The sequence below is a fragment of the Gasterosteus aculeatus genome, chromosome 4, assembly GCF_964276395.1.
Source record: "Gasterosteus aculeatus chromosome 4, fGasAcu3.hap1.1, whole genome shotgun sequence".
Classification (NCBI taxonomy): domain Eukaryota; kingdom Metazoa; phylum Chordata; class Actinopteri; order Perciformes; family Gasterosteidae; genus Gasterosteus; species Gasterosteus aculeatus.
Window position 1 is genome coordinate 8,362,812 of NC_135691.1, and position 26,646 is coordinate 8,389,457.

The 26,646-nt window shown below is 44.5% G+C and overlaps 2 protein-coding genes and 1 long non-coding RNA gene across 5 annotated transcripts; 1 reads left to right on the forward strand and 2 right to left on the reverse strand.

Moving 5' to 3' along the window:
• Nucleotides 1–1,189: 1,189 nt before the first annotated feature.
• Nucleotides 1,190–2,223, forward strand: LOC144406291 (uncharacterized). Its single transcript, XR_013467525.1, has 2 exons — nucleotides 1,190–1,323; nucleotides 1,501–2,223. It is a non-coding gene; the product is annotated as an uncharacterized LOC144406291 (long non-coding RNA).
• Nucleotides 1,868–14,419, reverse strand: f8 (coagulation factor VIII, procoagulant component). The gene is made up of 27 exons (XM_040175547.2): nucleotides 13,944–14,419; nucleotides 13,628–13,722; nucleotides 13,172–13,294; nucleotides 12,118–12,330; nucleotides 11,565–11,747; nucleotides 11,378–11,481; nucleotides 11,061–11,181; nucleotides 10,693–10,966; nucleotides 10,435–10,600; nucleotides 10,251–10,338; nucleotides 9,590–9,807; nucleotides 9,331–9,466; nucleotides 8,913–9,122; nucleotides 7,381–8,198; nucleotides 7,146–7,288; nucleotides 6,672–6,837; nucleotides 6,326–6,565; nucleotides 5,926–6,154; nucleotides 5,645–5,827; nucleotides 5,301–5,417; nucleotides 4,768–4,839; nucleotides 4,500–4,585; nucleotides 4,223–4,378; nucleotides 3,886–4,030; nucleotides 3,629–3,777; nucleotides 2,648–2,830; nucleotides 1,868–2,398 (listed from the first exon to the last, which is right to left on the reverse strand). Exons 1-27 carry the CDS (start codon nucleotides 14,105–14,107, stop codon nucleotides 2,243–2,245), a joined length of 4,938 nt encoding a protein of 1,645 aa, XP_040031481.2. The 5' UTR covers nucleotides 14,108–14,419; the 3' UTR covers nucleotides 1,868–2,242.
• Nucleotides 14,420–14,621: 202 nt separating this feature from the next.
• On the reverse strand, nucleotides 14,622–26,114 carry LOC120818458 (MORC family CW-type zinc finger protein 3). 3 transcript variants are annotated; one of them, XM_078102004.1, is made up of 17 exons: nucleotides 25,956–26,114; nucleotides 25,765–25,837; nucleotides 23,588–23,720; nucleotides 22,520–22,741; nucleotides 22,261–22,407; nucleotides 21,210–21,363; nucleotides 20,344–20,472; nucleotides 19,533–19,652; nucleotides 19,349–19,452; nucleotides 19,038–19,166; nucleotides 18,495–18,611; nucleotides 17,930–18,004; nucleotides 17,045–17,084; nucleotides 16,604–16,938; nucleotides 15,873–16,392; nucleotides 15,548–15,726; nucleotides 14,622–15,136 (listed from the first exon to the last, which is right to left on the reverse strand). In XM_078102004.1, the coding sequence occupies exons 1-17, from the start codon at nucleotides 25,992–25,994 to the stop codon at nucleotides 14,980–14,982; spliced, it is 2,673 nt and encodes an 890-aa protein (XP_077958130.1). In that variant the 5' UTR covers nucleotides 25,995–26,114; the 3' UTR covers nucleotides 14,622–14,979. The 3 variants fall into 3 exon arrangements, with proteins under 3 accessions (XP_077958130.1, XP_077958129.1, XP_077958131.1); XM_078102003.1 differs by having other exon boundaries at nucleotides 17,930–18,007; nucleotides 25,956–26,113; XM_078102005.1 differs by having other exon boundaries at nucleotides 17,930–18,007; nucleotides 25,765–25,814; nucleotides 25,956–26,035.
• Between the last annotated feature and the right edge of the window lie 532 nt (nucleotides 26,115–26,646).

Below are 26,646 nucleotides of genomic sequence, written 5' to 3' on the forward strand. Positions count from 1 at the left end.
AAGACGGCCGACAAAGATGGATTTAACTTAGTTTTAGACTAAAATAAATAATTTTGCTGGGTAGAAATTGTGCAGATGTTGACTGCATATTTGCACATCTGCATACTGACCAGTAGGTCACTACACAGTGCAGAACCATAGATTTTCCAGTAGGGGTCTCCCCTCTCTCTCTCTCATTTCTTTCAGTAAGCTTTTTCACTAAATAATCATTACTTTTAATATTACATAACACTAAAGAAAAGAAAACGTTTTATTTATTCCTGTGTTCCAAACACCTGGCCTACCCTACATATTTCTTACAGTTTTACATATGCAGCACGAAAGAAAACATATAAAAATACCAGATTATAATAAGATCATTTTCGGTGTTAATTGGCAGTTACACACACACACGTACACATTCTAAACCATTCAAGTACTAACATCGAACAATTGTGTGCACACACATGTTATAAGTTTAACTAAGAAAAATAAGAAGAAGACGGAAGAGATGTGGTTCACTTTATCTTACAGACGAGTGGCCTGTTGCTCTTTGGAGGCCTCGAGGAATAAAGCGGAAGTGATGTAAGCGGGAAACAGCGGCAAGTCTTTCTGTTGTGTCACGTCGTTCTCTTTTCTACGCCCCTCACGACACTTCCTCACCGATCAGTAGGTGCTTCACACTGCTGCTCGATATCTTACGCTAAATCTTTGTTTTGGAAGGTCCAAATCTGATGAATGACTCTTTAGCACCGGAGAGTTGAAAGACTTTAAAAGTTTGGATGAGTTTGAAATACGTAAAGATGCTTCTTTGAAACAAGCTCATGAACATATGTACGTATTACGTAAGCGTTTCTATTTCAGGAATCTGAACAAACCGTTTCACAACTTTGTCTTCGTTGGTGTAGTCGAGATGGGGCTTCTGGTCTGTCACAAACTGAAAGCAAAACTAGGAAGCATTTGAGGGTTGTCGGTTATTACAGCACATTTCAGTTGCGAGATTCAGCCCTTAACCTGTAAAAATGTACTTGAGACGGAATGAGGCAATTTGGCATCACGAAGGTTGCTGTTCGGCGTCCAACTCTCAAGTCTTAGATGTAGTTTCCCACAAACACGCGGACACCAAGGAGTCGCGTGCATCTGCTGTTTCTGAAAAGATTTGTTTGATTTGGCCGAATCAAAACGCTAACACTCCCCCCACGGTGTCACTGCTCCGTGCTCCTGAAATGTTTTATTTCATTCTTAGTGGTGAGATTTTGAGAGCGTGTCATTGTTTTTGACGTCTGTCCCGTCCCCAGAAGATCACGCACCCACTGCCTGCACACTTCCTGTGCTGATATTGAGGTGATTAAGGCAGCTTGTGTTTTCATGTTTCACACACACACACACACAAAAAAAACTTCAAGCACAACATACCTCGTTGTTGTTTGTCGTTTCCGCTCATCTCATCACTTCCTTAACTATCCTTTACTGTTGATGTGCTTTTCCCCTTTGCTCCATACGACCATGGATTTCAACTAGTGCTGGAACAATGTTGGAGCTCAGCGTTTCATTGTTCCTGCAGGGAGAGCCTGGTGGAGGTGGATAAGCCGAAATAACAGTGCTGGAACATTTTGGACAAGCCAAAGACAGACGGGACAAAGAGAGAACAGAGATAATGTTCTGGAAAGAGGGGGAGGGAAGAAAGGGCTACATCCTCTTCTGACATGCACATGGAGACCAGGACAGGAAGCGGTGCATCGGGAGGCGGGTCTCATTGCTTGGAAATGACCCCGTTTGAAGCTGCTCAAACGTCCAAACACACATCTGAAGAATTCTGCCCGGATTACAAACGCATGTGAACACGAGACGGAGTCACACAGAGGCAATGAATAAATGCCAGGGAAACTTTTTTGCAATTCATTGTTTATACAAATTCTAATAAAAGCAGAAAAATACATATATGACAATATACCTCAACCAACTTTATACATCCAAAATTTATACACGCTTACATTCAAGGTTTTCTCTGAAGTAAAAGTAAAGCAAACAGCCTTCTGTGTTGCTTCGGCTGTGTTTTAAAGACTCCGGCTGTGTTTTAAACGCACATCTTTAAAATAGGTTTTTACCAACGTTAGATGTTCTTCTCTAAATGACGTTAAGCAAGATCTTTTCAAAATAAAAATGACAAAATGCAAAAAAAGTTGTGGCCACGGAAACAAATAGCTCCCTAGTGCTTGACTTGACTAAAATGACGCTGCGTGGTGTTGCCGGTTCGTCAGCGTCAGGGCTCCTGCTGTGTGTCACAGCCCAGGACCTCCAGGCGGAGGGCGATGTCGTTGATCCAGCCCCGCGGATGAACGCGCAGGTAACGGCCGAACAGAGGAGGGTCAAAGACGGTGAGGGCTTCATCGTCCGTATCGCTGTTTCCTGTGAAGATCTGAGGGGGAAAAAAAAGAAACAGGAATGAATCAATGAACGAAAGACTGTGTGTCACAGACGCAATTATATATGCTTCTTTTTTTGTGTGACTCATCCACCCGTGTGTCAGCGAAGGAAGCTTTGCGACAGATCAGGCTTTCTGAATGAATGATTAACTTGAGGAATTTGTGAAATGAGGAAGGGCCTGGATCCTTTTAGCAGCATCACTGAGACGGCTCTTATCCTATTGGTAAACTGTGACATGTACCTTTTCCCTCTGGGAGCCGTCCTCCAGCACACTGCTCCACGAGTGACCATCATGACTGACGGTGACTGAGAACTCGGTCACCATCATAGGGTAGAACAGTGATCGCGCTCCTTGGGTCACGACCCCTGTGATGCGTTTCACTGTCCCCAAATCAACCTGCAGCCATTCGTGAGGGTTGTTGTTCTACGGAAGAAAAGGCCAGAGGAAAGATGTTCAGATCTCACGAACTAATAAGTATTTAAACTGGTATACTGGGGCCTGTATTTATCCCCCCCAACCCCCCTGATTTGATAGGAAGTATATTCACTGTCTCCAAACGAGAACTACAAGAAGATCAAGTTGAGCAAAAATACAAAAGCCAGAAGTATAATGCATTAAACTAAACAAATGGATACTAGTTTCTGAGCAAGGTAGAAGTAAGCCGATGGAAATTAAAACAAAAAACAGATGTAGGGATGGCCAAAGGGAACACCACACCACTTCCTCTACGATTAGAAAACAAATAAACTAGGAAATTGTTTCTGGCAGTCTATCTTTTTTTCCACTGACATGACGTCGATGCACACTGCAGAACCAAATAACATCACCAATAACAACACTCAATGCAGGGATTCATTTCCATGTTAACTCATTGAACCAATATTCATTTTAAATCACAGCTTTCGCATATTTGTACAAGAAAAGTACATCAACATTAGCTGGGGCAGAGGAGGAACTAATGAAAAAAATAAAAATAATAAGAAAGACGGGGGAGAGTGTTCCTGTCACATCGTGAGAGAGCTAACATAGTTGCTATGTGTGGCTGCAGGTAAAAGAAGGACACACTTTGGACGCTCTCTGGCATCAACACAGAAAGTTCCACGCTTCGTTTAGCTTAGCTCATTATGAAGACATGACTGAGCTAAGCTAAACGGGTCCTGTGGTTGCAGCTTCTTGTTCAGCAGATGGAAAGAGTGGTGTCATTTGTGTCTCCGCGTTGACCTTTGGTCTCCAGGCGTTGGTCCTGCCTCCAAGGTGGAGGCGTGCGAGACTCGGGCTCCAGCTACTCAGTAAAGAGGAATGAAACGAAGACGCACTGAGGCCGTCGTCAGGAATTATCTTCTTCTGCAGCCCGAGAGGAAGAGAGCAGCCTGTTCGCACGCACGCGTGCACGCACACACACACACACACACACACACACATATTAGAGCCATTTTCTACACTCTTCTACAAATTCTGCTGCTGCCGGAGTAACTCACTGTTGAGGTCGCATCCCAGCAGCTCCAGACGGAGAGCCGGCCTTTGCACAAAGTCTCGGGGGAGAATCCTGATGTAGCGAGCCACAAATGGTGGAGAGAAGAGGTTGTTTTTCACCTTGGAGCTGTCCATGTAGCCATAAAAGACCTAAAACCAGAGCCACACACACATTTCAGGTCAGACTTGTTTGAGATAGGCAGCATGTTGCATTGAACTGTTTGTTGCCTATGCTGTAACTATTTGCCAGTGAGACAGCACAACGTCACGGTCCCGCAGCTGCAGTTAGAGACCACTAGAACCTCTGGGTACATGTAATACTAGTAACAGAAGAGGACGAACTCCTTTCTGCTTGGTTCTGTTTCCTCTGTAAGTGGTCCAGGTGTCTTGGTCCAGGCTGTAGGAGATGTGGAAGGACGTGATGTAGTTGTCCCTCAGCTTGGACCTGACGCCCTGCGTCTGCAAACCGTGCAACAGGGTGGGCCGGAGGAGGTCGACCTAATCAACACACAAGTTAAGATATTATAAAAACTCTATTACTAAATTCAGATCTTGTATTAGCACACTGATATAGCCTTAGCTGGGCAATAGTTCACAGGAGAAAGGCTGCATATCTTACTTGTAGCCACGACATGTTGTTTCTGCCGATCCAGGCATTGATGTAACCCGACTGCTCCAGCCTCGCCAGCCTCGGCTCCCAGTAATCTGGAAACACATGTGGAAACACGGTTGTGATCCAACTCAGTGTGGGTCATTTCCTGGCTTTCACATTTAATAAAGCTGCATGGTGGCCACAAGGCTGGGGGGGGGGGGGGGGGTTATTCTTAAGCACAAATATTGAGGGTCTTTTTGGTGTGTTTACCCTTTTAAATGAAAAGCTTTCTTACCAGTGTGATCTGACGCAGTGATCTGGGAATCTTCAATCCTTCCTGATTTCATCCCCAGGGGAACGACACAGTCTGCATATGAAAATTCCCACTCATTATTCCAAAATTCTTCTCCGTGGTCATGTGGACAGTACATATCTATATATCTTTTTGACATTTATGAAACGTTTGTATTCAAGATTTCTTCAGATATTACATTTTTCAATACGGGAAGTCTATCAATTAAAAGCCCCATAAATCACACAAAATAGTTTACAGTGTGGAAAATGTGGGAATGCCACTGATTATTCATACAACGTGATGAAGTGCGCTGAAAGGATGATTAGCTTTAAATACAAAAAACATCCTGGTGTTTCTAATGTAAGTCTAACTGAACCCTGCTGGATAGGTGGAAAACGGAGCAATGCATTCCATTGATCAGCAGTGACTGAACAAAGGCTAGAACGAATCCACTATTACTGCTTAGTTCATCCATACAATGACATTCTAAATACCATAAGGACATGTTTCACATATACTGTATGTGTACCTACGTGGGTTATAGACCAGTAGTTTAGCCCTCATGCCGGCCAGCTGGTAGTCTCCTATCGTGCACTCCACCAGCCACGTGCCGACGGTGGGTGGTTTCATCTCCACCGTGCCAAACACTCCTGAGTGACCCGGGGCAATGCAACACATGCAAAAATAGTCAATTAATAGTTCTCAAAGTGCATGTGATATAATTACGTAAGACAGAGACAATAAAAAGATAGGAACCGTGCTGTGTTTACTGTATGGTTAATATTGTGTTGTACTTTTCTGTGTTGGCTCCTCGTTAGTGAAACTTTCACGCATGAGCTCGCACGATCAAGGTGTGTTCATGTGTGTGTTTGTTTACCAGGGAAGAGGTTGTAGATGCCCATGCGGTGTTCCTTTTCAGTCTGAACAGTGAAAGGTAACCCATGGAAGTGCACAGCGTGGTACTCTCCATCACTTCCAACGTTCAGCAGATGCCACCTGACAAGCTGGTGTTGGGCCACCAACAGACCAGGAACTGTCTCTGCCACATAACCATTGATTGCTACGGGGAAAACGCAGGCGTTGCATGTGAGATTTTATTTTTGAGATGAGAGTTAGCTCATTACAACATGACACCAACAATCGACCATTGTTCTCCACCTGCAAACGTATTGCTGACGTGGTACCAGGGGTCCTCAGTGTTGGCCACACACGGTGGAGTACAGTGCAGCCGCAGGTTCTCCTCAAGGTACCAGCTTTTAGTTTCATCAAAGCTGTGGAAGAGGAGGGCAAACTCCTCGACGTTTGGCTGCGTGTTCTGACGAGTACGGAGGGTACCGGGCTTACAGATCACTAGTGGACCAATCAGACCCGAATTAAGGTCCTTCTCCTGCAACATAGAATAGAAATACGTATTTTCTTCTTATTTTAGAGGGATTCTTTTTTGTGATTGCCATTTGATTTTCTTCCAAGGAAATACATTTTTATTAAGAATGTATTCAAATGAATACAGAAAAAGAGTAAATGCTTGCATGTCCATAAGGCGAAGACCCATCCAGACCTTATCAACAGTGGAGTAGTAAGCCCCGGTCTTGCAGTCAAATTCACTGTCGCTTGGTCCTTGTTTCTTGGTTACTCTCCAGTTATACGTCCGAGCCTCCCCAGGGGCCACCGGCTCTCCTGGGACCCCGGGTGGAGCAGAGGGGCCATGGGTTCGATCGCTGCCGGCCCCTTGGCTGAGGTCATAGACCCCCTGAAGGTGAAAGGAGTAAGGCCTGGATGCCTTGTTCTTGAAGACCACCTTGAATAAGACACAGGGTAGAGATACGTCACCAAGCAACAAAAGAAAGTGAGGGTACAAAATGATTCAATGTCCTTTTATTTTGCTGCGTGACAATAATACTCACAGTGAGGAAGTCATTTATCTCAGCTCTAATGAAAGGTCCCATGATTCCCAGGTGTTCCTGGGGCTCTCCTCTGTCTAGAGGAAGTAAGAAGTCTTTATCGCTGTAGGCTCGAAAAACCACCTTCTTGTACCGTGGCAAGAACTTCCTCATCCCTCGACGCATCTCTCTAAAAAGAACAGTTGAATCAATACTGCTGCCGTATACATTGGAATTAGACAAGTTATTTGTCTATTATTTGTCTAGTATTATGCTATTTCAAACAAAGTATGGACAGCTGAAGAAAAGAAATATTTTGAAAAAGCTCATCTCTGTGCATTAGATTACAAATCATTTTAGCATAAAGCCACACAATGGGCAGTTTTACATTTCCGTTTAAGCTCCATAAGCTTTGGAGCTGGTGGTGGGTTGAATTTTCCACAAAACAACCCCATCGAGGTCTTACACGGACACCTGGTTCGTAAATATCGTTCGTACCTGGGTCTGATGAGCTGTTGAGGCTTCCTGATGCCGTAGTCCCAGCTGATCTCCTCAGCAGCAATATAGTGCTGAAGATATCTGGTCGTCCCGGAGCGCAGGTCCAAGTAATCCGTAGCGACTTCATCTGTTGCAGCGTTCACCTATGATCAAATTTAGCATTTGCTGCAGTTGGGACGGATGAGTGTGGACTTGGGACAACAGATGTGTATATATATAATGTACAAAGTTGTACCTCGTGGTTGTAGTCATCATACTCGAGGGACATATCGATCCCCGTTGTGATGTTGTTGTCAACAGTGCGGTTGTATTCAGGGTGAGGCAGATCTGTCAATTGTTCAGGCTCAGACCAGATGGGGCTTTGTGGGACTAAGTTTTGATCCATCTCTTCTGAATTGGTTAGCCTAACAGGTGAGTCCTTGTCTTTCAGTTGTGCATCGCTTTCTTGTAAGATCTCGTTGCCGTCTTTCGGCTCTCCATTAGTTCCATTGTTCACTGTTGGCGCTTCGTTCGTTTTTTCGGCTTTTGCCTTTCCAGCTGCCTCAGTCCTATTCACAGCGTCTTCTCCAATCTCTACCGCCGGTCCTCTGTATCCTGAAGCTCCAGAACTGAGATCTATATCCGTCCAGTTGCCTTCTGCTCGTCTCCTCCGCCTGCCACCTCCCTCTCTTCCAGGTTCATTCCCATTCTGGGAATCTGTCAGCTCCCCATCCCTCTCTATTTCCTGCAAGATATCCTGTGGGATTCCTCCTTGTACTTCACCCCCACTCCCCTCAGTTTGATCACAAGTGACGTTTTGGTTGGTAGTGTTTAAGGATTGAGTGCTGTTATTATCGAGGGAATTCTTACACACTGGAACTGGAACCAACACTGTGTGATTTCGATGTCTTCTGCCCCTCGGCTGCAGATCTCGCTGATCGATATATTCAAACAAATCCTCTGGAATCCCATCACGATCAACTCTGTCTCCATCGTCACTTTGGAGTACGCTGTAACGGATGCTCATCCCCATGCTCCTGAGGTGGCCATCGTAGGCACTGATCTCCCACTCACCTGGGAAAAGACAATTTATGACTCAAGAGCAAAACCATCTGGGAGCATGACGCATCAAAACACGCAAACAACTATTGTTTTCTATAAGGTCACATATCAGCCTTGTCCTGATGCTTTGACGTGCATCAGTTGGTCACAATCTGCAGTTGTCTTTCTTTTCTCAGGAAAGCCTAATTTTTATGCCTCAACTACTTAACCCCGGCTTCTTCATCTGACACATCTCATGTGTAAAATGTGTCTTTATTGTTGTAGAAAAATAAGCCAAAAAGAAATCCAAAAGCTACTGCCAAAGCTCTCATATGCTAGTTAACGCTTGCTATGTTATTGCACTGTGCTCCCCTTCCGGTTTCCTTCCCGGTAATCACTGTAGGGCCCGTCGACACCGCTGCCTTCGTATGCGATCTTTGTGCTGTTCAGCAGATTCCCCACATCTAAACGGCTTCCATGAAACAGGCCAATTCTATGAAATTAAAACATTGTGGATGTTCCTACTTAATTTAGGAGCAGTTTAAATGTTAAGGTCAGCACATGTTTGCAACTGCAAGCCATAGAAACCATAGAATAATATCTCCAGTAGCGTCTTGCACCTTCAGTATAGTCGGTTAGCATTCCAAGGTACAAGTAGCTGAAAATCCCTGCAAAAAGGTGCTTAGGCCTTCAGCATCACAAACCTCAAAGCATTAAATTATCTCACAAAAAGGACGCAGGTCTCACCCATCAGCTCGGTTTCCATGGGAACGGTCACCCCTGTCATGGGGAAGAGGGTGAGGACAGACTGGTAAAGGCCTTGGTACTTAAAGAGGTTTCCCGTGAAGTAAACAGAGAGGAAGTCACTCTGAGTGCCCACATTGGCCACATGCCAGAAAGCCACGTCACTTTTAGACGACACAAACTGTCGCCCGCCAAACATGCCGCCATTTATACCTGGAGGTAAAAGGAAGCGAGAGTTACTAAACTGATGATGTGATGGCTTGATGTATCACACAAACAACAAAAACAATTCCATGAACAGACAGTATTTCTTTGAACTGGCTATCAATGTTTTTTTTTTTTAATAACAATGAGTCAAATGACAATGTAACACCATACCAGGGTTTGGTTGTAGTAATGAAGCTACAGAGAATTATCTTACTGTAAATGACATTGGAGCTGTAGAATCCAGGGTCTGTGATGTTTTGGCTGGACTTCTGCATGTTTTCGTTAAAGTACCAACTTCTGTTCTCATCAAACACAGCAAATATCAGGCTCCATTCTTTATCTGGGCCCAACTGCATTCAGCAGCAGATTCAGCAAAAGAGACACATGGCATTATATTAGTAGTGCAAGTGGGAGAGAACATCCATTGAACGCTGATTGGCATATTCATCATTATTTTTACACGTTCTCCTCACCAGACGTCCTCTGGTGTCGATGGTGCTGTGCTTGCAGATGAGCAAGGTGCCCACCAGCCCGGAGGCCAAGTCCCTCTCGAGAGAGACAGTGCTCTGATACAGCTGGGTCAGGCACCCGGGGTCTCCCTCCAAGGGTCCATCGTCTGTTGTTAGGCTCCAAACGTAGCTAAACGTCCCGTTGGGGGGCACTCCCATGGAGCGCAGGTCCTTCTCGGCAGCTGTTTTAATGATTCAAGGTGGTTAAAACAGAAACCCACTAAAAGACAAGTAGGAAAGGATAATGCACTAAAACGTTGTACATTGTTTGTGTATAGTTTTCAGTATATTTGCAACCTGGCATCACGCATTGATCTAACATTGTCGAGTTTGCGGACGACGTCAGCAAGGACGACGAGTTGGCCTACAGGAAAGAGGTCCAGCACTTGGCTGTGTGGTGCGCCAACAACAATCTGTCACTCAACACCAAGAACACCAAGGAGCTCACACCCCCATCTCCATCAATGGGACGGAGGTTGAGCGTGTTGCTATAGCTTCCAGTTCCTGGGTGTCCACATCTCGGAAGAACTCTCTTGGACCCTCAACGCCCTCAACCCTGATTAAGAAGGCTCATGATAGAATAATGATAGATGTGAACAGTCTGGTGGTTCATGTCCTTAATTACCGTTTGCAGATTTGAACAGTGGAAAGATCTTGCTGAGGCCATTCGGGTAGATGTTGAACGGACGACTAGCCAGGTTTCTGAAAGTGATCTGGAGACAATTTAAATCAATGGGAGATCATTAGAAAGTCTTTCATATCTGACCATGCAGAAAGGACCAAATTGAATATTTTCTGTCTTCACTCACTTGTATTTGATCGTTGACTTTTCCTTTCAGAAGTGGACCCAGCATTGTCCTGGCAGGGTCCTTCCTCTGAGTGAAAGATCCATCTGTGTATTCCACGTAGACGGCCTTTTTATATTTGTAGCCCAGGTGATGGGGAGGTGTGACCAAATGTCCTGATTGCGCCTCACTGATTTGTCAAAGACAATAAAAAAAAGACAATTCAATCAATTCAAATCCACTCTCACTCTATTATTCCTCCTTCGCCTCCATCTTTCCTACCTGACTGTTGGCTTCAGATGAAAGTTGTAGTCCCAGATGACCTCTTCAACAGCGATGTAATGCCGCCACCCCCGTGGCTGTCCTCCGCTCGCCCGCGCTTGCACTTGTGGTTTAGACAGAAAGTGTACGGTGTTGAACAAATTCTCGCCGTTGTCGTCATTGTAGTAGTCGCTGTCATCCACATGATCCTCGTGTTTGGCGTTACGCAGGTCGGGTCCCGGCACAACCACGGGGTCGGTGCACTTCTCCACCGTGAAAAATGCCTCCATGCCATCTACAGACACAATAACAAAAAAGGTACCATTTGAACAGAGGAAGTGTAGCACATTTAATTAGTACATCCAAGAGACTGGTCTGGTCTTCCTTACAGTGGCGGTGAGCGTGGATCTGACAGCTCATGAGGAAGCGCCCCATAGTAGCAGGTCTCATTTCTGCGGTGATGAACGACATGGGGGTCACCTCAACGGTGGTTTTACGATTGTCCAACACCTAGAAAAACAACGCAAGTGTCCGTTAAACTTTCTAGCTTGACTTTTTAACTTTAACTGGAAAAGAGTTTGCGTCACTGATACTTTTTGAAATCGAGGACACCCTGCTGGTTTGATTGATCAGACTTTGTCTCTTCATGTGAATATGTCTTTTACCCTTTAAAATGCGTGACAGTTTTCCATAAAGACCTAATTACCCGCAAGGTATGATCCTGGAACTGAATGGAGTGGATTTCTGGAGCTGTGCCCATCCCAATCAGATGCCACATCACACGATCGCGGCCCTGACACATGGTCAAACCTACACACAGACACAGGGAGAGTGACAAAACCCGACAACTTCATGGAACAGACTCCTGGCCTGCAGCCGCTCTGGTTCATTACCGGGTAACGTGCCGTTGACGTATCCGTTGATGGTGTGGTATTCCTTTCTGCCGATGCTTTTCTTGAACTTCTCCCTGTTCTTCCTTTCTCCTACCTCCCCATACCAGCTCTTGGTCTCATCGAACACTACAAACAGGAGGACAAACGCCGGGTTTCTCCGCTGGCCGTCAGTTTTGAAGGCACCTGTAAAAAAAAACCCAAAAAACAGATGTGATGCTGCGCTGGCAACGCTACGGAGCAATTTAATTTGTTCCAGACTGAAACATCCTGGCGAGATTGTTGTAGAATTTTCATTCCAGGCGCCAACTGGGTGAATTTCATGTTCAGTTGACCTCACTTTTCCTTTAGAATCAACATTAGCCTCACATTTTTGGTTTGAAAATGTCTCAACAACTACTGAATTTGATACTTTTGAGGTTTTTATTTAGTTGTCAAACACTTTTGGTTTCTGACACTAATGTGAGAGCTTTAAAGACAACGGCGAAAGGTTAAGTATAGTGTGTAGGTGGGATTAGGTGCTGAGTCTGTACCCTTTGCCCAAGCACACACTGACTTTTTTGGCAGATGAGCAAGGCACCGATGAGTCCCGAGTTTAAATCTCGGACCGTGTCCACCTGGGATGAGTAGGAGTAGGTGAGGCACTCTGGGTCACTGGCGGTGGGACCGTCTTTGGGGCTTATGTCCCACACATACTCGTAGTAGCCTCCGGGAGAGACGGCATCATCCTCCTTCTCGTGGCCCGCTGTGGAGTCATCGTAGCCGGCTCCTGGAAACAACCACGGAGAACGACTCCTCTGTGTTAACTCAGCGGTGGGAGAGTGTCAACGCAGGAAAATGGTAAGTAATTCGGTGTGATATTTACTGTACACAGAACAAACAACAAAACCGGTTCAGTTTTTCAGAGAATGATTAACTCCGTTTTAGGAATCTATCCTGACGCAAGAAGACCTGATTCAGGCTATACGAACCGCAGCATTAGGATGTATGTCAATGTATGTTGCCCGCTGTAATTTCCCAAGAATGGCCGTTAGCTTCGTTTGTTAATCTCCTCATGAAGCAACACTGTGCGGCTCTGATATGGTCAGTATAGCAATTTGCCAGTTAGATCATGGCCACGCTGCTCTTTTTCTTTATAACATTACATTACATTACAGGTCATTTAGCTGACGCTTTTATCCAAAGCGACTCACATTACATTTTTAACCCATGGCTTTTTTTTTTTGCCCAGGGAGCAATTAGGGTTTAGGTGGTTTGCTCAGGGACACTTCGACATGGGACATGGAGCAACCGGGGCTCGAACCACCAACCTAGCAGTTCCCAGCGCACCACGACGACCCCAGAATTACTTCAGAATAGCAAAAACCACAACAACAAAAAAACATGTGAGTAAGAAGAAGAAATTTGTATTTTTGCCTAAAAACTGTAACAGTAGAATTGGACCGGTGAGTGTTTTGCCATGAACTCTAACATGGATTTCGCATTAACACCGGATTATGAGTCAAAAAAGGGAGTGAATTGATGAAGTATGCTGCTGACTAATAATGAGCTCGTCCATTAAATAGTTCCGAGGATGACCGCATATGTCCGTCCATTCGGTTGTTTTCTACCTTCCGACTGCTTCCAGTAGGTGATGCCCACCGGGCTGATACTGTAGGGCTGAGAGGCCAGGTTTTTGAAGTGGACCACCACCCTCTCACCAGCCTGGGCGACGATTGCTGGACCTTGAATACCTGCAACCAGAGGACACAACATGAGTCCCACATATGACCTCGCCTTTTAAGACAAAAGTTGCTCCGAAACAGAACGGAGAATTGTTATTTTTTCCTTTTTTTGTGTTTAAAAGTCAGGCAAACACTATTCTTGTCCACGACGTCTGTATTCAAATCACATTCTTGACTGTAAAATTACTAAATTACTTTCCCTTTTCAGTTCTGGACAATATTTTGCTGTTGTTCTATTACATTTAATAAAGCTGTAAAACATTAATAAACACAATGATTAAATACCACAAACCCAATGACATATTTGATAAAGAAACTAGAGAATATTAGAAGTATAAATACCTGTCCATGCCGGCCTTGGTTTAGGGACCGTGTATGTTGAGTCTGTGTACTCCCTGTATATTGCCTTGACGTACTTTTGAGGGGGATCTTTGAATCTAAGAAAAAATGAGGAGATTATGATAAAATAATCACTTTCAATTCCTTCTTCGTTAATTGTAGTTGTGTAACTTTCTAAAACAACTAAATTCAACTAAAAGTATTTATTTAGCCTATTTGAAAGCATTTAATCCCAAATCCCACGAACACAACTCACCATTTGTTTCTTATTCCCAGTCAACAATCAGAGCAGGTAGTTGCAAACCAACGACACACTCACCTCTGTTCGGAAGCTGCCGGGTCGGTCCCGTCCAGGTGGACGTAGTCCCACCCGACTTCTACCGCCGCTACGTAGTACACCCTCACCGCGGGGGGGGGCTCCTTCCCTCCCCCGGCGCAGCAGCCGAGCAGCAGCAGCAGGGTGGCGGCTCTCACCGCGATCATCTCCGACGTGTCCGGGGTCAGTGTGATGGCTTCTCCCGTGGACTCGGGCGTTTATAGGCACGGGGGGGAGGAGGGGAGGAGTGACCCGGGAGATGAAGTTGCACCTGTGGGCGTGCGCGTTGCGTGCAATCCGCAACATTTGCCAAGAGATTAGGTCATCGGTGTTATTGTCCATTACGGGGGGGGGGGGGTATCGAATCCTGTACTCGTATCGGTTTTGTCTTCCCAGTATTTTGGGTTTTTCTTCGATGGACGGATGGATGTCGTGTGCTGTACAGATACAAGTTGTGATATTGGGATGAACAGAAGAACGGAAAGCAACACTTGACTTGACTGGAAGATCTCTGAGATGATCATAGTTTTCCTTTTAGGAATTGAATAGAGGGCCACAGCTTGATAACTAGCTTTCACTGCCACCTTGTGGCAAATTAGAGGAAATGCAGAGCTTTCCAAATCCCACAAGCAGGCCATCAAACGTAAACAACCAACAAATAAACTGGAAATGCACAACAAATGGTTTCAGTATTTTAATTCAAATCTGAAAAGTTTCACTTATAGATATAGATCAAACAAGCATATCTGAGTGGTGACCAGATGCATATAAAACTTTAAATAGTTGGTAAAAACAGAAGCAGAACCAAAAAAATAGCAATTCGTCACACTATTTTGAAACACAAAATTTCCAAATAAAGTTACATGTACGTCAATGGGATGGAAATGCTCACAATGTGTCCGGAAATAAACATTCACATGAAAGGGATACAAAATTAACTGGCAATGTGTGCAAGCAAAAAAAGCTTAATAGACAATGTTTGTCCTCTGAAAACAAAGACAACACATTCCAATCCAAACTTCATATAAATCTATACTTTTCACAGCTTCAGGGAGTTGACCTCTATGATCTGCTGCAGGATGTTATCCACGTCCGTGGTCTCCATGCTGATTCCAGCCAGGTCCAGTTGAGGCAAGAGGGCCGTGAGAAGCACCACCACATTGTTCCGGATGCCGCGCAGATCTTCCTGCGAGGATCTGATAAGAAGAGCTTACTCAATAAAACAGTCGCTGAAGTGATGAAACACTATCAAGGGGAATTCATATATGGTTTACAAATCAGCAAAAACGAGATTTCGTAAAAAATCGGGAAAGAGGTTTATCATTTCAAGTAGAAACAGTAAGCCTCGGCACACAGATGTAGTCCTGCTAGCTGCAGGAAACAACTATCCTCTGGTTTTATGATTAGATCAGATTAAGATTTTGAATTTGAAAGTCATTAGGTTCCCATGCTTGGAAAGTGCAGGTTAATACAGGGGTTGTACCTTGATTTATTTATTTTATGCTATATAAAATCTAAATCTTTAAAGAAAACCGATGGTTATAACACATTTTTGACCTGTAAACCAACTCCAGTGGTGCCGGCGCCTGTCCGTCTAGAATACACACCTGCTGCTTTCACAGGCCTCGTTGTCCCCGGCTATCATCCTGATATGACTTTCTGCTTTCTCCTTCTTGGACGCGCTGTGCTCCGGCGGCCCTATCGACCCGCAGAGAGCCCTCTGACTCAGGACCACCACCCCCGGACGTCCCACAGCCGGGCCGGGCCAGCTGGATGAACTAGAGCTCTGACTCAGAGGAGGGAGAACAGGGGATTACCATTAGATCTTCGTTTAAGTGCAGCCCGACCAGACGGCCTATAATAAAACATCTTTCTTTGTTGTCTTTTTTCATGTGTCATCATGATCAAATATTGGGTACAAACTCTGCTGACCTCAGTCGCGTCGGTCTGGCAGCCGACCTCTCTGTTGGCCGTGGATGCCGGAGGGGTCTCGGGCCCTCCGGGGGGCTTTTCGGCGCAGCCATCTGCCGCTGTCATCGTGCCTTGAGTTGTGCTTGTGGCTTCCAGAGCGAGAAGCCTCCGTAGCCTCTGGGCCTCTTTCTCCAGCCCGGCCAGCTTCTGCACACTCGCCTCCCAGCCACTCCCGTCGGGAGGCAGCGGTCTGCTCCGGGGCCCCTCGGTTCGACTCAGAGGAGACACCATCACAGTCTGGGTGGAGGGGAGGAAGTGGGTGCGGGCGAGACTGCTGGGGGTTCGCTGTGCTGCATCACCTGGTTTCTCCCCATGGCCGCCATCGCCAGGCTTGGTCTTCTCCCAGAGCGCCGCCTCGGGTGTGTTTGTTTGTTTCTGAGGATTCATCTTTTCGGCCGTGTTTTCTGAGTCAGGCTGCTCCTCCTGAAGACATGGCCTCTTTTTCTCACTGTGAACCAAAATTCCACTTTTCCTCTTGTGGCTACAGAGGACAAAAGCTAGTCAGTGAAAAATTGACTTAAGTCAAACATTTTTGAGACAGGAAGAAGAGAAACAAACATTCATTAATCGCCATTAAACGAGATTAATGAATTTCAAAATGTGCGATTAATTAGTTATTTAAAAAAAATCTATTGACAGCCCTAATATATAATAATTTCATTACTATATAATAAGCATAAAACATAGCGCACCTCACTGCGTTCTCCTCCTCTCCTTCGACCCGCTCCACACTTGTGTCTTTGTCTTCGCTGCCGTCATCACCGGTCTCGTCCTCCACGTGTTTGACTTGCGTGGTGCCTTCAATGACTGTGCCTCTTCCAGTGTGATTGTGTTGTATGTGTGCGACTGGAGCCGTGACTGTACTTTGTGTCTGTGCACTGTCTTGAGCGAGTGTGTCAGTCAGGTGATCTGCGCTCGTCTGATCCGGCTCGAGGTCGTCTTCTGCCCGGAAGGTGAGCCAGCTCGGCTCTGATGAACTGCGTGAGAGGATTTGATGTTTGGCGGTTTGGTCCTGGAACTCACACACCTGCACAGACAACGAACACACTTACACACAACGCAGCCAGGTGTCGGACGGCTAAACGGCAACAATAGCACCTTTATCAATATCAAGTTTCTAACTTTTTACAAACCTCCAAGGATTTTTCTCGTTTTCTGCTTTTAGGATGCTCTCTGCAGGAAAAAGCAAACAGAATAATGATGCGAAGATCCTTAAATTACGGTAAAGTTACTGTAATGAATATATTTTTTATAACTCCAATGACTGAATTGGTTATCACCTAATTTTCCTATTTGCTTTCTCTTCAATTCTCTTGTGTTCCCAAACCCTTAAATGCTTGAGATCTGAGAGTTTTACGCATTGTTCTCTTTTGCCACAAAAAACCCCATCCGTTTGTTAAATTTGGGATTGGCTGTTTTGTCCCCAATCCAACTGCAAGTAGGACTATCTGTTACTTGGGTAAAAAGGAAGCGCTGGGAAATAGTGAGAAGGCAGATTGAAGCCACACATCCACAGTTCTGGGTTAAATAAACCGGTTAATATTTGTTATTACATTTTGTGAACCTGAAATTCAGCTCGTGCAAAATAGGTTCCTAGCTAACTTCTGCAAGGTAAAGAGTCGCTATCTCAATACGTAAACTAATTTCATCTTATCATCTCCTAATAGGCCAATAGCTTCTAACGACGCACAAAACACACACTCTCTGTATCAGATGTCAGACGGTTCAGTTTGTTCCACCGATTATTATTTGAACCACATCCACGGGTAAAAAGTCACCACGTTTTTGAAAAACCGACATTTAGTTTATCTCTGGTCACTATTGAGCGCAGTGAAGCAAAACCAGGAAACAGGAAATAAGGGTGTGAAACTGAGACGAGAACCACACGTCGGGACACGTGCACCCACATGCACACGCACACATGCAGCCAGAGCAGCAGCGTGAGACACGTCTCAGTGTGTCCACATTCTCACACACACACAGTTTGAGAGGTTTAGAGAAATGAAACAGCAGCTCACTGTTTCTTGTGTTTTTTGTGGTAGCTGGGTGTCAACAGCTCATCGCTGTCTTCTGCTTCTTCTGGCAAAGAGCAGCTTCTGAAAGAGAAACAGAGCTGGAAACTCAAACTAAAAGGTAGCAGCCAAAACAGACACATACTCCCTAGAAAGTATTCATTTAATTATCTCATTTATTTTACAGTTTGAAGTCTGTATGATAGATAATAGAGTGATGATGGTTAACAAGGGAGAGTTGTTTCATTGTTTTGTTGTTTCTGCCACATGCTCATTACACTAAACCACGTGCATGAGCAAACTGGTTACACACACGCAGTTACAAAATAGTTAGAGTTTACTAAAAAGGTTGTTTTAAAAAATGCAAAATGTGTTGTAGTGACTTAGTGACTGCTTGCGAATATCCGTTTTCAATAAAATCTGAAAAGGATGTAAACAGATTCCTAAAGGGCCACTTAAGTGATCCAGTACCAGAGTCAAATGGAGGTCCTTAAGTCGCAGTATTAGTCAAAACCCAAACATTTGATATCTCAGGTAAAACCCAAGGAAATCCACCACACAAAATACACACCTGTAATTTAGATTGGGATTCTGGCTGCAGTTCCAGCTTTCAGGAGCCACAATGTAATAATTTGCCGGGACCTTTCGCCACTTCAGGCAGTCTTCACATTGTAACCACATGGGACCCCTGTACACAGAGACATACACGTACGGGATGAGCCAGCAAACAGACGCTGACATCAGCGGGAAAGATCTTTCCTCCAGAATTAACTTTTAGAATAAGTGAGTCCATCCATTCGTGTACGTGAACACGAAAATGTTTCCCGTTGTAGCCGCTTATTTGATGTTAATGTATGCCTAATAGATAATGGCCAAAAGGTTGTTTACCTTTACTGTTTGGTTAACTTCCCACGTAAGAGAATTAGGAACTGAATGGCTCCTCGTTGTGTTGCTGCCATTTCCCATAAAAGCCTTGTTGACTTGAGTAACAATCTTGTTCGTCGAGTCAAATTTAAAGCCAGCTTGACCAGTTTTTCTCCATATAATTAATACGCTTATAGGTGAGCGTAAGAATGTTCTTTTAAGTCCTTTCACAACCACAGTCGACACTTACTCTTCAGCGTCCAGCTTGTCTACATTTTCGTCTCTTTCCACCGCTTGGAACTCGCGCTCCCGGGCCTTCTTCTCTTCCACCTCTCTCCAGTAGTCGTTCAGCTTGAGGCCCAAAGCGCCCAGGGTAAGTCTTGGGAGAAGAGAAAGTAGAAGACAGTGGATTTATTTCACACAACAGTGTTTTAAGATAATAACAGGTTTGTTTCTCCAGAAAAAATAGAGACTGTAATCAAAATCTTTTACGGTCATCATCAGCTTCTTGGCTGTAAAACACTGATATTTGGCGGCGTATTTTGGTTTTGTTTGCTGTACCTGTATTCTTTGGTGTATTCAAAGTCCTGCTTGTTGTGGGCAGGTTTGAGGAAGTTACACTCGATGACACCGATGACCCCGACGCCCGCCCTTTGACCCGAAGCCTGTACACAATTGGGAAGCGTGATGAAGGTCGCCGCGTCTGCCATAGTCGAAGACGTACAGCGACACCGGTTTCCCTCACCTTCAGCTGGCAGCCCACTTTCTCGTAGGCTTTGATGAGTCGGTTCCTGTGGTACATCATGATGCCGTACTGATCTTTGTTTTTCGGGTTCAGCCCAAAGGTCACCTTCACCCTCTCTTTCTGGCGGACGCCAGTCAAGGTTAACAGCAGCGGGCATCGGCAGGTTTACAGAATGGGATCGGCCAACCGTCAGCAAATTCAAGTTACATTTTAATATACTATAAGTCATACAGGGCATTTTATAAACGAAGATGAAAGGAGCCTGTTTTTAACGAGAGCAAAATAAGGAAAACCGCAGTGAAATCAGTCTGCGTTAAGGAACATGTCACAGGCCACAAAATAATTAGCGTCACACCACCGGACTAAAGCTGAAAAGCAGGTTTGAAATGTGCTTTTCATCTGGAAGCAACAACGACAATTTAATCAGCGTAGAGAAATACAAAATAATTGGACCTCAACACTAGTGGCAATACTATACCAAAGCTTCATTACCAGTGTCACTCGAGTGCATTTAAAATAACAAAGTAGTTCTACATTATTTGCCTCAGGTATATTTTGGTGGATGTAATTCGTATTTAGAGCCAATGTGTCTTTAAAAAAAAAAAAAAGTCCCTGACACGAGAGTGATGAGTGTGCAGAAAAGGTTCAAAGGTCCTACTTACCTCAAAAACATTCAAACAGTTTAAAGTCTTTGCCAGACTGAAGCAAAGTCACAGTTTCTCTCAATTCTCATTGCCTGCTGACTCCCCACTTCCTCATATGGATAACGTCTGGCTTTATACCTCCATCCACACACATAGTTTAGGGATACACTGAAGTGGGGTTTGTACACGTCATGCTCGATGTGTTTCAGCCGCTTGGACACCAGCTTCACCGGGATCTTCTGCCCCCTCAGTATGATCTGTGTCCTGGGCTTCAGATACAAGATGCTGAGGTAGGCCTGAGAGCATAAAAAGTAAGACATGTTGAATGTAAAACATCAACTCCTATATCATTTTGAGTCTGACACAATCTGTTGACACAGACGTGATGATGTAAAACTTTCTCCCGAAAAAAGAACTGGAAGGTCGTCATTATGGGATTTGCTAACAACAATTAAAACACGAGTTCAAAAGAAAACTGTTTGTGTTACTGCAAAACCAAATGTACCTCTTGAAGGTGTCCCCTGGCCCCCCACACACACATACGAACGTATAGACAAGTTTGCATACGACTTTTGTTATTTATTTTAGGGGATTACCCAAAGTTTAACCACAACCACTCCATGTCCTGAACTTCCCTCAAACCCTGATCTTAACCACCAAACCTCCAATAATCTAGAAGAGCTCGCCTAACAAGCTCACACATTGACGCTATTCTATTAAAATTATCTTATCTTATCTTTTTAAATGAAATTATTTCATGCCATTGAATGATGAAGATGGTGAAACTTTGATGGAAAGAGACGGGGCGACTACTGAATGTGTCGATGAAGTTCAGTCAATTCACACATTGTCGGTGTGATTTTACAACAAAACTACACAGTGCCCACACCAGACCCACGTTTACCACCAAAATGATTTACTATATGTGGTGGCTAGTACACGCTGCACTATAATTACCACAAACAAGACACAGGTCTTCCTTTACGTTGGATGGATACGATTGTGCTGGTGTACCGAGAGGCGATCCACTCACTTTCAGACTGTAGTGTATGTCGGGGACGTCGTGTTTGGCTCTCGGGGAGCCGAACGTCCTCAGACATTTCTTCAGTTCGTCGTTGTGAACCTCGGGCAAGCGGAAGTCGCTCACATCGGTCTCAAAGTCCACCTCTGGCTTGCCATCTTTTGCCCTTCAGGATAACGCCAAAAGAAAGAATGATACTGACTTAAGGAGCAGCAAAAAAAAATATCTTGTAGATTTTTCCCAATTGCAAAGCTACACAAACTGTATCGCTTTAACTACGGATCCATTTGTACAGTTCCATTCAACCTGGGCACTTTGGTTAAGTGCGGAACTTAGTAAAGACACCTTTCTGCCTCCAGCGTAAAGGAGGAGGAAAACAATAGAGCTTCTAGGGACTCTGGGAATGTTTTTATGTGAAGCACTTTGAATTGCCTTGTTGTTAAAATGTGCTATACAAATAAAATTGCCCGGCCTCGCCTTAAGACAAACGCTTTTATTCGAGCGAAGGAAAAAGGACTTAAAAGTCTCTAAATTTAAATTCCAGTTCCTCATCTCATGAGGATATGAGGCTTTGTTGCCGAATGTGTTGCTTTGCATAGATTTGACTAAAAGCGTTACCAAACAAAGATTGTTCACGTGTGCTTGTGCTCATTTGCGTGTTTCAATCTGAGCTGCTTGTGCGTACTCATCCACCAGAATCAGATTCATTATGAATTAGTCCATGTCATTATATTAGAGTATCCGCCCAACACATCATGTTCTTATGTTTGTCTGAACTCAAACTTAAGAAGCAGTTATGAAATATACTTATTGGCTGCGTGGCAAAGAGTTAGAGGAGAGCATTGATTCACTCTCATTGTAAATTGAATAAGAGCAGGCTTACAAGCAACCAATAGAACCCTACAGAATCCTTGTTATATGCCATTTCATCGTGCAATCAACATTGACTTCATACTGATAAGCTAAAACACAGGACCTTGTTTATTGTCACTTTAATGGACAGACAAAACAGGTTTTATTATCATCTTATAATATTGTCAATGTATACATATATAATTCTGACCTGCGGATGTTCCAGATTAATATCTTGGTGCCTTTTTTGGAGAGAATGGAGTCAAAGTGTGAGTGTATCTGCTCCTGGGTGGTGATGAGGGAGTGCTGCAGGATGGCTGCCAGGCTGGCCTCCGAGTCCTCCGTCACCACCAGGGACTGTTACACAGAGTTAAGGTCAGAACAGAAAAAGGAGCTTGCAAGGCGTCAATCAAACCCTGTGCCAAACAGCGTGGAGAAAAGCGGCATCTGTTTGTTTTTCACGTAGGATATTGGTTTGTTGGTTGAAGGGGACAATGGGCACAATGACCGCCTGGGCCTTGATGTTCTGCAGGTAGGTCTGAGAGAGCATTCCCACACTCTGGCAGCCGCCGTTCTTGGTGAAGATGAGCGCGTCACGGCCCAGACGCATTGAGCCGGACTTGAAACCGTTCCCGTACACACCGATGGCCTGATGACTGGCCTTACCTGAACCCTTTTCTGTAAAACCAAAGCTGGACATGAAAGAGGAGGGGAGAGTGGAGAAAAAAGGATCTGTTTTAGGACTGTTAACATGAATCAAGGCAATAGTGATGCGTCTTTACATAAGAGTAAACGTGCCTTCAAAGTGTTTGTTCTAACTCACAAAGGCTCCGCTCTCTACTGGACTCTACGGGAGACATTGTCCTTCAATCACAAGCATGCATCCCACTGAAAATCCACTCAAACCGGGGTTCCATCCTGAATATGTGTGGACCCCACAGTATATCAGGCCGCACACACCCCTGCCATCCCATTATCTCTTCAGTAAAGGTCAATTTGCCCACTGGCTGCTCATGTCCAGGGATGGTGTGTGGCATTACCGTATGTGGCCCCGGGGAGGGCCGAGACGTGACGTCACGCATTTGTCTACGTGCATCCTGAAAGGCCGACTATGCTCATTCAAATGTTCAGTGTCCAGTAGTGGACTCCCTTAGGTGGTTAAAGAACACATTTGTAAAGTTGAAATAATGTTCAGCATTAAGTTTATTTGTAGACCGAAAGGATAAGCGGATCAAGGCAAAAGCAATCAGGCAATAAGTCGATGCATCTCTTTTGCTAAACGTACATGTGTGCAGTTGCATTTTTATCTGTGTGTGATGGACAATCTCTGGTGTGAGAGACTGTGCGTCAGTTGCCATTTGCGGTCTCAAACTTCGGCGAGCCACACTTGAGGTTTAAATATGGAAGAGAGGAACTTGGAAGTGTGTTTGACTTTACTTGGCGTTAAGGATTTTTTTGGCAAACATGCAACATTACATTTTTTACGTGTATTTTATTACCATGTCCATTTCATGTGGATATGCACGTGTGCGTCTTACCTGAGCATCTTGTGCAATTTGTTGGGAGTCATGCCGCTGCCATTATCGGTGAAGGTTAGACACAGCTGACCGTCTTCATCAACCACATCTATCCAGATCTGTTTAGCAGATACGCCGGGATCTGATGCATTGTCTACAGCACAAGATTTAGTGAATGAATTGAAAATAGCGAAAAGAGAGAAAATCCTAGTAATCCTTCCTAGTGTACAAGAAATTACTTTTTTTAAAGGCTATGGCAATACACTTCCAACACACACTTTACATACTTTATATACTATACGTTATGCTTTGTTATACTTTACATTAGTGCTGTCAAACGATTAAAATATTTAATCATGATTAATCGCATTTATGTCATAGTTAACTCAAGATTAATCACAATTAATGGCAAATTTTGATCTATTCTAAATGTCCCTTCATTTAGCTTTTTCCATTTATTTTTTTCATTTGAATTCTCTTATTAACATGGAAAAGTAGATTGGCTTGCAAATGTTACATTTTTTTCAAAAACAACATTGCCAAACAGGGCGGTACAAAATAGAATTATAAAGTGCACATTTCAGGTAAAGGGTTAGGGTTTGGTATGTACTTAGAAATGATTTGCCTGAAAAAAAACGATTTACATGTTGATGTAAATTAATTTAATATACGATCATATGTTAGTATGCTGTCGTGCTGGTGGGAGTTTTTACTACTAGATGAAGGAGGGGTGCTGGATTTGTTTTCTTTTCTACATATTTTGTGAGTGCCATTTGTAGGACTGTCCCTCAAACAGGAGTAGTTGGGTCACAACATGTAAAGTAAAACATTTGCAAAAAAACTAAAACGTTAATCTTGCGCGAAAACAAAATTGGCGCCGTTAAAATGGGTTTGCGTTAACGTTGTTAATAACGCGTTCAACTGACAGCACTACTTTACATGTATTAATAATGAACCACCCTGTGTTTTGCAGTCATTAAGGAATACGCAATGTTAACACCTGCATATTTACTAAATTATATTGCAGGGATGTTAAATAGTTGGAATAAAGGCAATCATTCCTTTAAAAATATAATCTCCGACAATATATTCCTAGGAATACCCAATGAAATACACCAAAGTATTATAGGATGACTATAAAATCGCCACCGAGTAGGTCTCCACAATTAATAAGAATTAAGCGTTGAGGGATATCACAATATCTGTCAAAGATATTCACTATCTGATTAAAAGAAAACTATACTGTTATTGCTGGTTTGAATTGCTTGTGTATACTTGTTGTACTGTTGCAAATAGACTAACACGTTACAAAGGATATGACAAGAAAGGTCATTGATAACACAAGGATTGTTACTGGTATTCTGCCCAACGCTTTATGTACAGGTTAAATATTAGAAACACCACACCAGGTCCTTCTTTACACACTGTAGATGCCAATACGTGTATATACCCTCGCCACAAACCTCATATCTTAATTAACTTCATCTAACTTTGAATTGAATACTCTCAGAGTTAGAATAGTGCAGTGAGAGGTTCAAACACTGAGCTGAGTACAGCAGAGGAAGCGACACATGACTTCCTCTGCTCACACATGGATGTAGACAATCGTTCACAGTGCATTATGCAGCAAACTCCCACCTCTCCTCCTGTCTAAAGGCAGCAGCCAACAGGCGCTCAGCACGTCGGAACCAGCAGGAGGGCGCACGGGGAAATACTGACAGCCCCCAAAAACATCATCACACGAAAGGATACATTTATCCAGACAATCATGCGTGGTGTGGTAAAAAAAAAAGTTTTTTACCACCGAGATATGTACAAACAAATCGATAGGGTGATTACGATTGCTGTATTGTTGCAACCTACTACTGGATGGTTTTTAGGCACATTCCGGCACATTACAAGGTGGTTACTACGTTATAACAACTTCACTCGTTGGTAATAAACACACTTATCACCGCACCGGCCCTGCGCACTGTCCACCGCCACGCACGGGCGTGTTACAGCAGTAAAGCCGTTGAGCTGTGTGAAAGAGGAAGTCCTTTCGGGTGCGTTTTAGGGGCATCAACGAAAAAAATAAGCGAGAACCGCGGTGCGCTTTTGCAGCGGAAGAGTGCGCAAAGTTGGAAGACCCCGAAAAGTCGCAGCGGGAGCGCGCCGTGCAGGTGCAAGTGCGCGGGTCTCAGCCGGAGGACACATACCTATGAGCTCCGACACGGCGCTGAAGGGCCAGGTGTGACTTGTGGAGTTGCTGTTCAGGAAGGAAGGGCTCATCTTGAAAAAAACAACAACACCAATTCAGCGAGTGCGTTTGCGCCTCAATCCTCCTGCAACTGCAGGAGAAACGGGCGCACATTGACGGACATTGACGTGAACAACGTGAAATACGTACGGAACTCAGGCGAATCCCGTGCTCGCTCAACCTCGCCATTGCTGCGACTGTGCGTCTCTGGCGCGCGCCCCCACGTAAAAGAGAGAGTCACGGGCAGTGGGCGCGGCGTGGGCCGGGCCGCGCGGTCAAAAGGAAGCCGCCGAGGGAGGTTAAAGAACACACACACACACACACACACACACACACACACACACACACACACACACACACACGCACGCACACACACGCACACACACACACACACTCTCCACCCCCCCCCCCCCCCCCCTCCTATAACGCTGGCTTTAACTGGGGTCGATAGTATTTTACAACGCGTTTTTACTTCCGCTCGATATTCATGAGAAAGACACGCGCCACCGTCGAGTTGTCAGCGCGCGAGTTGATGTCCGGACAGCTGGAAAAAATACACAAATCTAAAGCACCGGTTTGCAACCAATTTTGTGAAAAGACTGCAACGTGTAACAAAAAGTAAAAACACAGTTTAAGGCGCATCTTGGTGTGAACGTGTCAGCACACGCGAGGACTTTGGGCAGGTGTTTCACGTTTGGTTACGCTTAATTACGTGAGAGGTTGGTGTAACTCGACAACGCTGCCAGAGGAGTGATGTGAATGGGGACAGCAAGCGATCAGTGAAACAAGAAAAGCTTGTTTAACTGCTGTGTTCTTGGTTTTATCCCGCCCCCCTCTCCGC

Excerpts from the sequence above, each read along its gene's own strand:
- LOC120818458 (XM_078102003.1), bottom strand. The coding sequence starts at position 25,994 with ATGGCGAGGTTGAGCGAGCACGGGATTCGCCTGAGTTCC. Across the intron at positions 20,473-21,209 it reads ACATACACTACAGTCTGAAA|GCCTACCTCAGCATCTTGTA; the intron begins GTGAGTGGATCG and ends TTATGCTCTCAG. Across the intron at positions 16,939-17,044 it reads AACGAGAAAAATCCTTGGAG|GTGTGTGAGTTCCAGGACCA; the intron begins GTTTGTAAAAAG and ends TTGTCTGTGCAG.
- f8 (XM_040175547.2), bottom strand. The coding sequence starts at position 14,107 with ATGATCGCGGTGAGAGCCGCCACCCTGCTGCTGCTGCTCGGCTGCTGC. Across the intron at positions 6,838-7,145 it reads CAACAGCTCATCAGACCCAG|AGAGATGCGTCGAGGGATGA; the intron begins GTACGAACGATA and ends TGTTCTTTTTAG. Across the intron at positions 4,840-5,300 it reads ACTACTGGTCTATAACCCAC|ACTGTGTCGTTCCCCTGGGG; the intron begins GTAGGTACACAT and ends TTTCATATGCAG.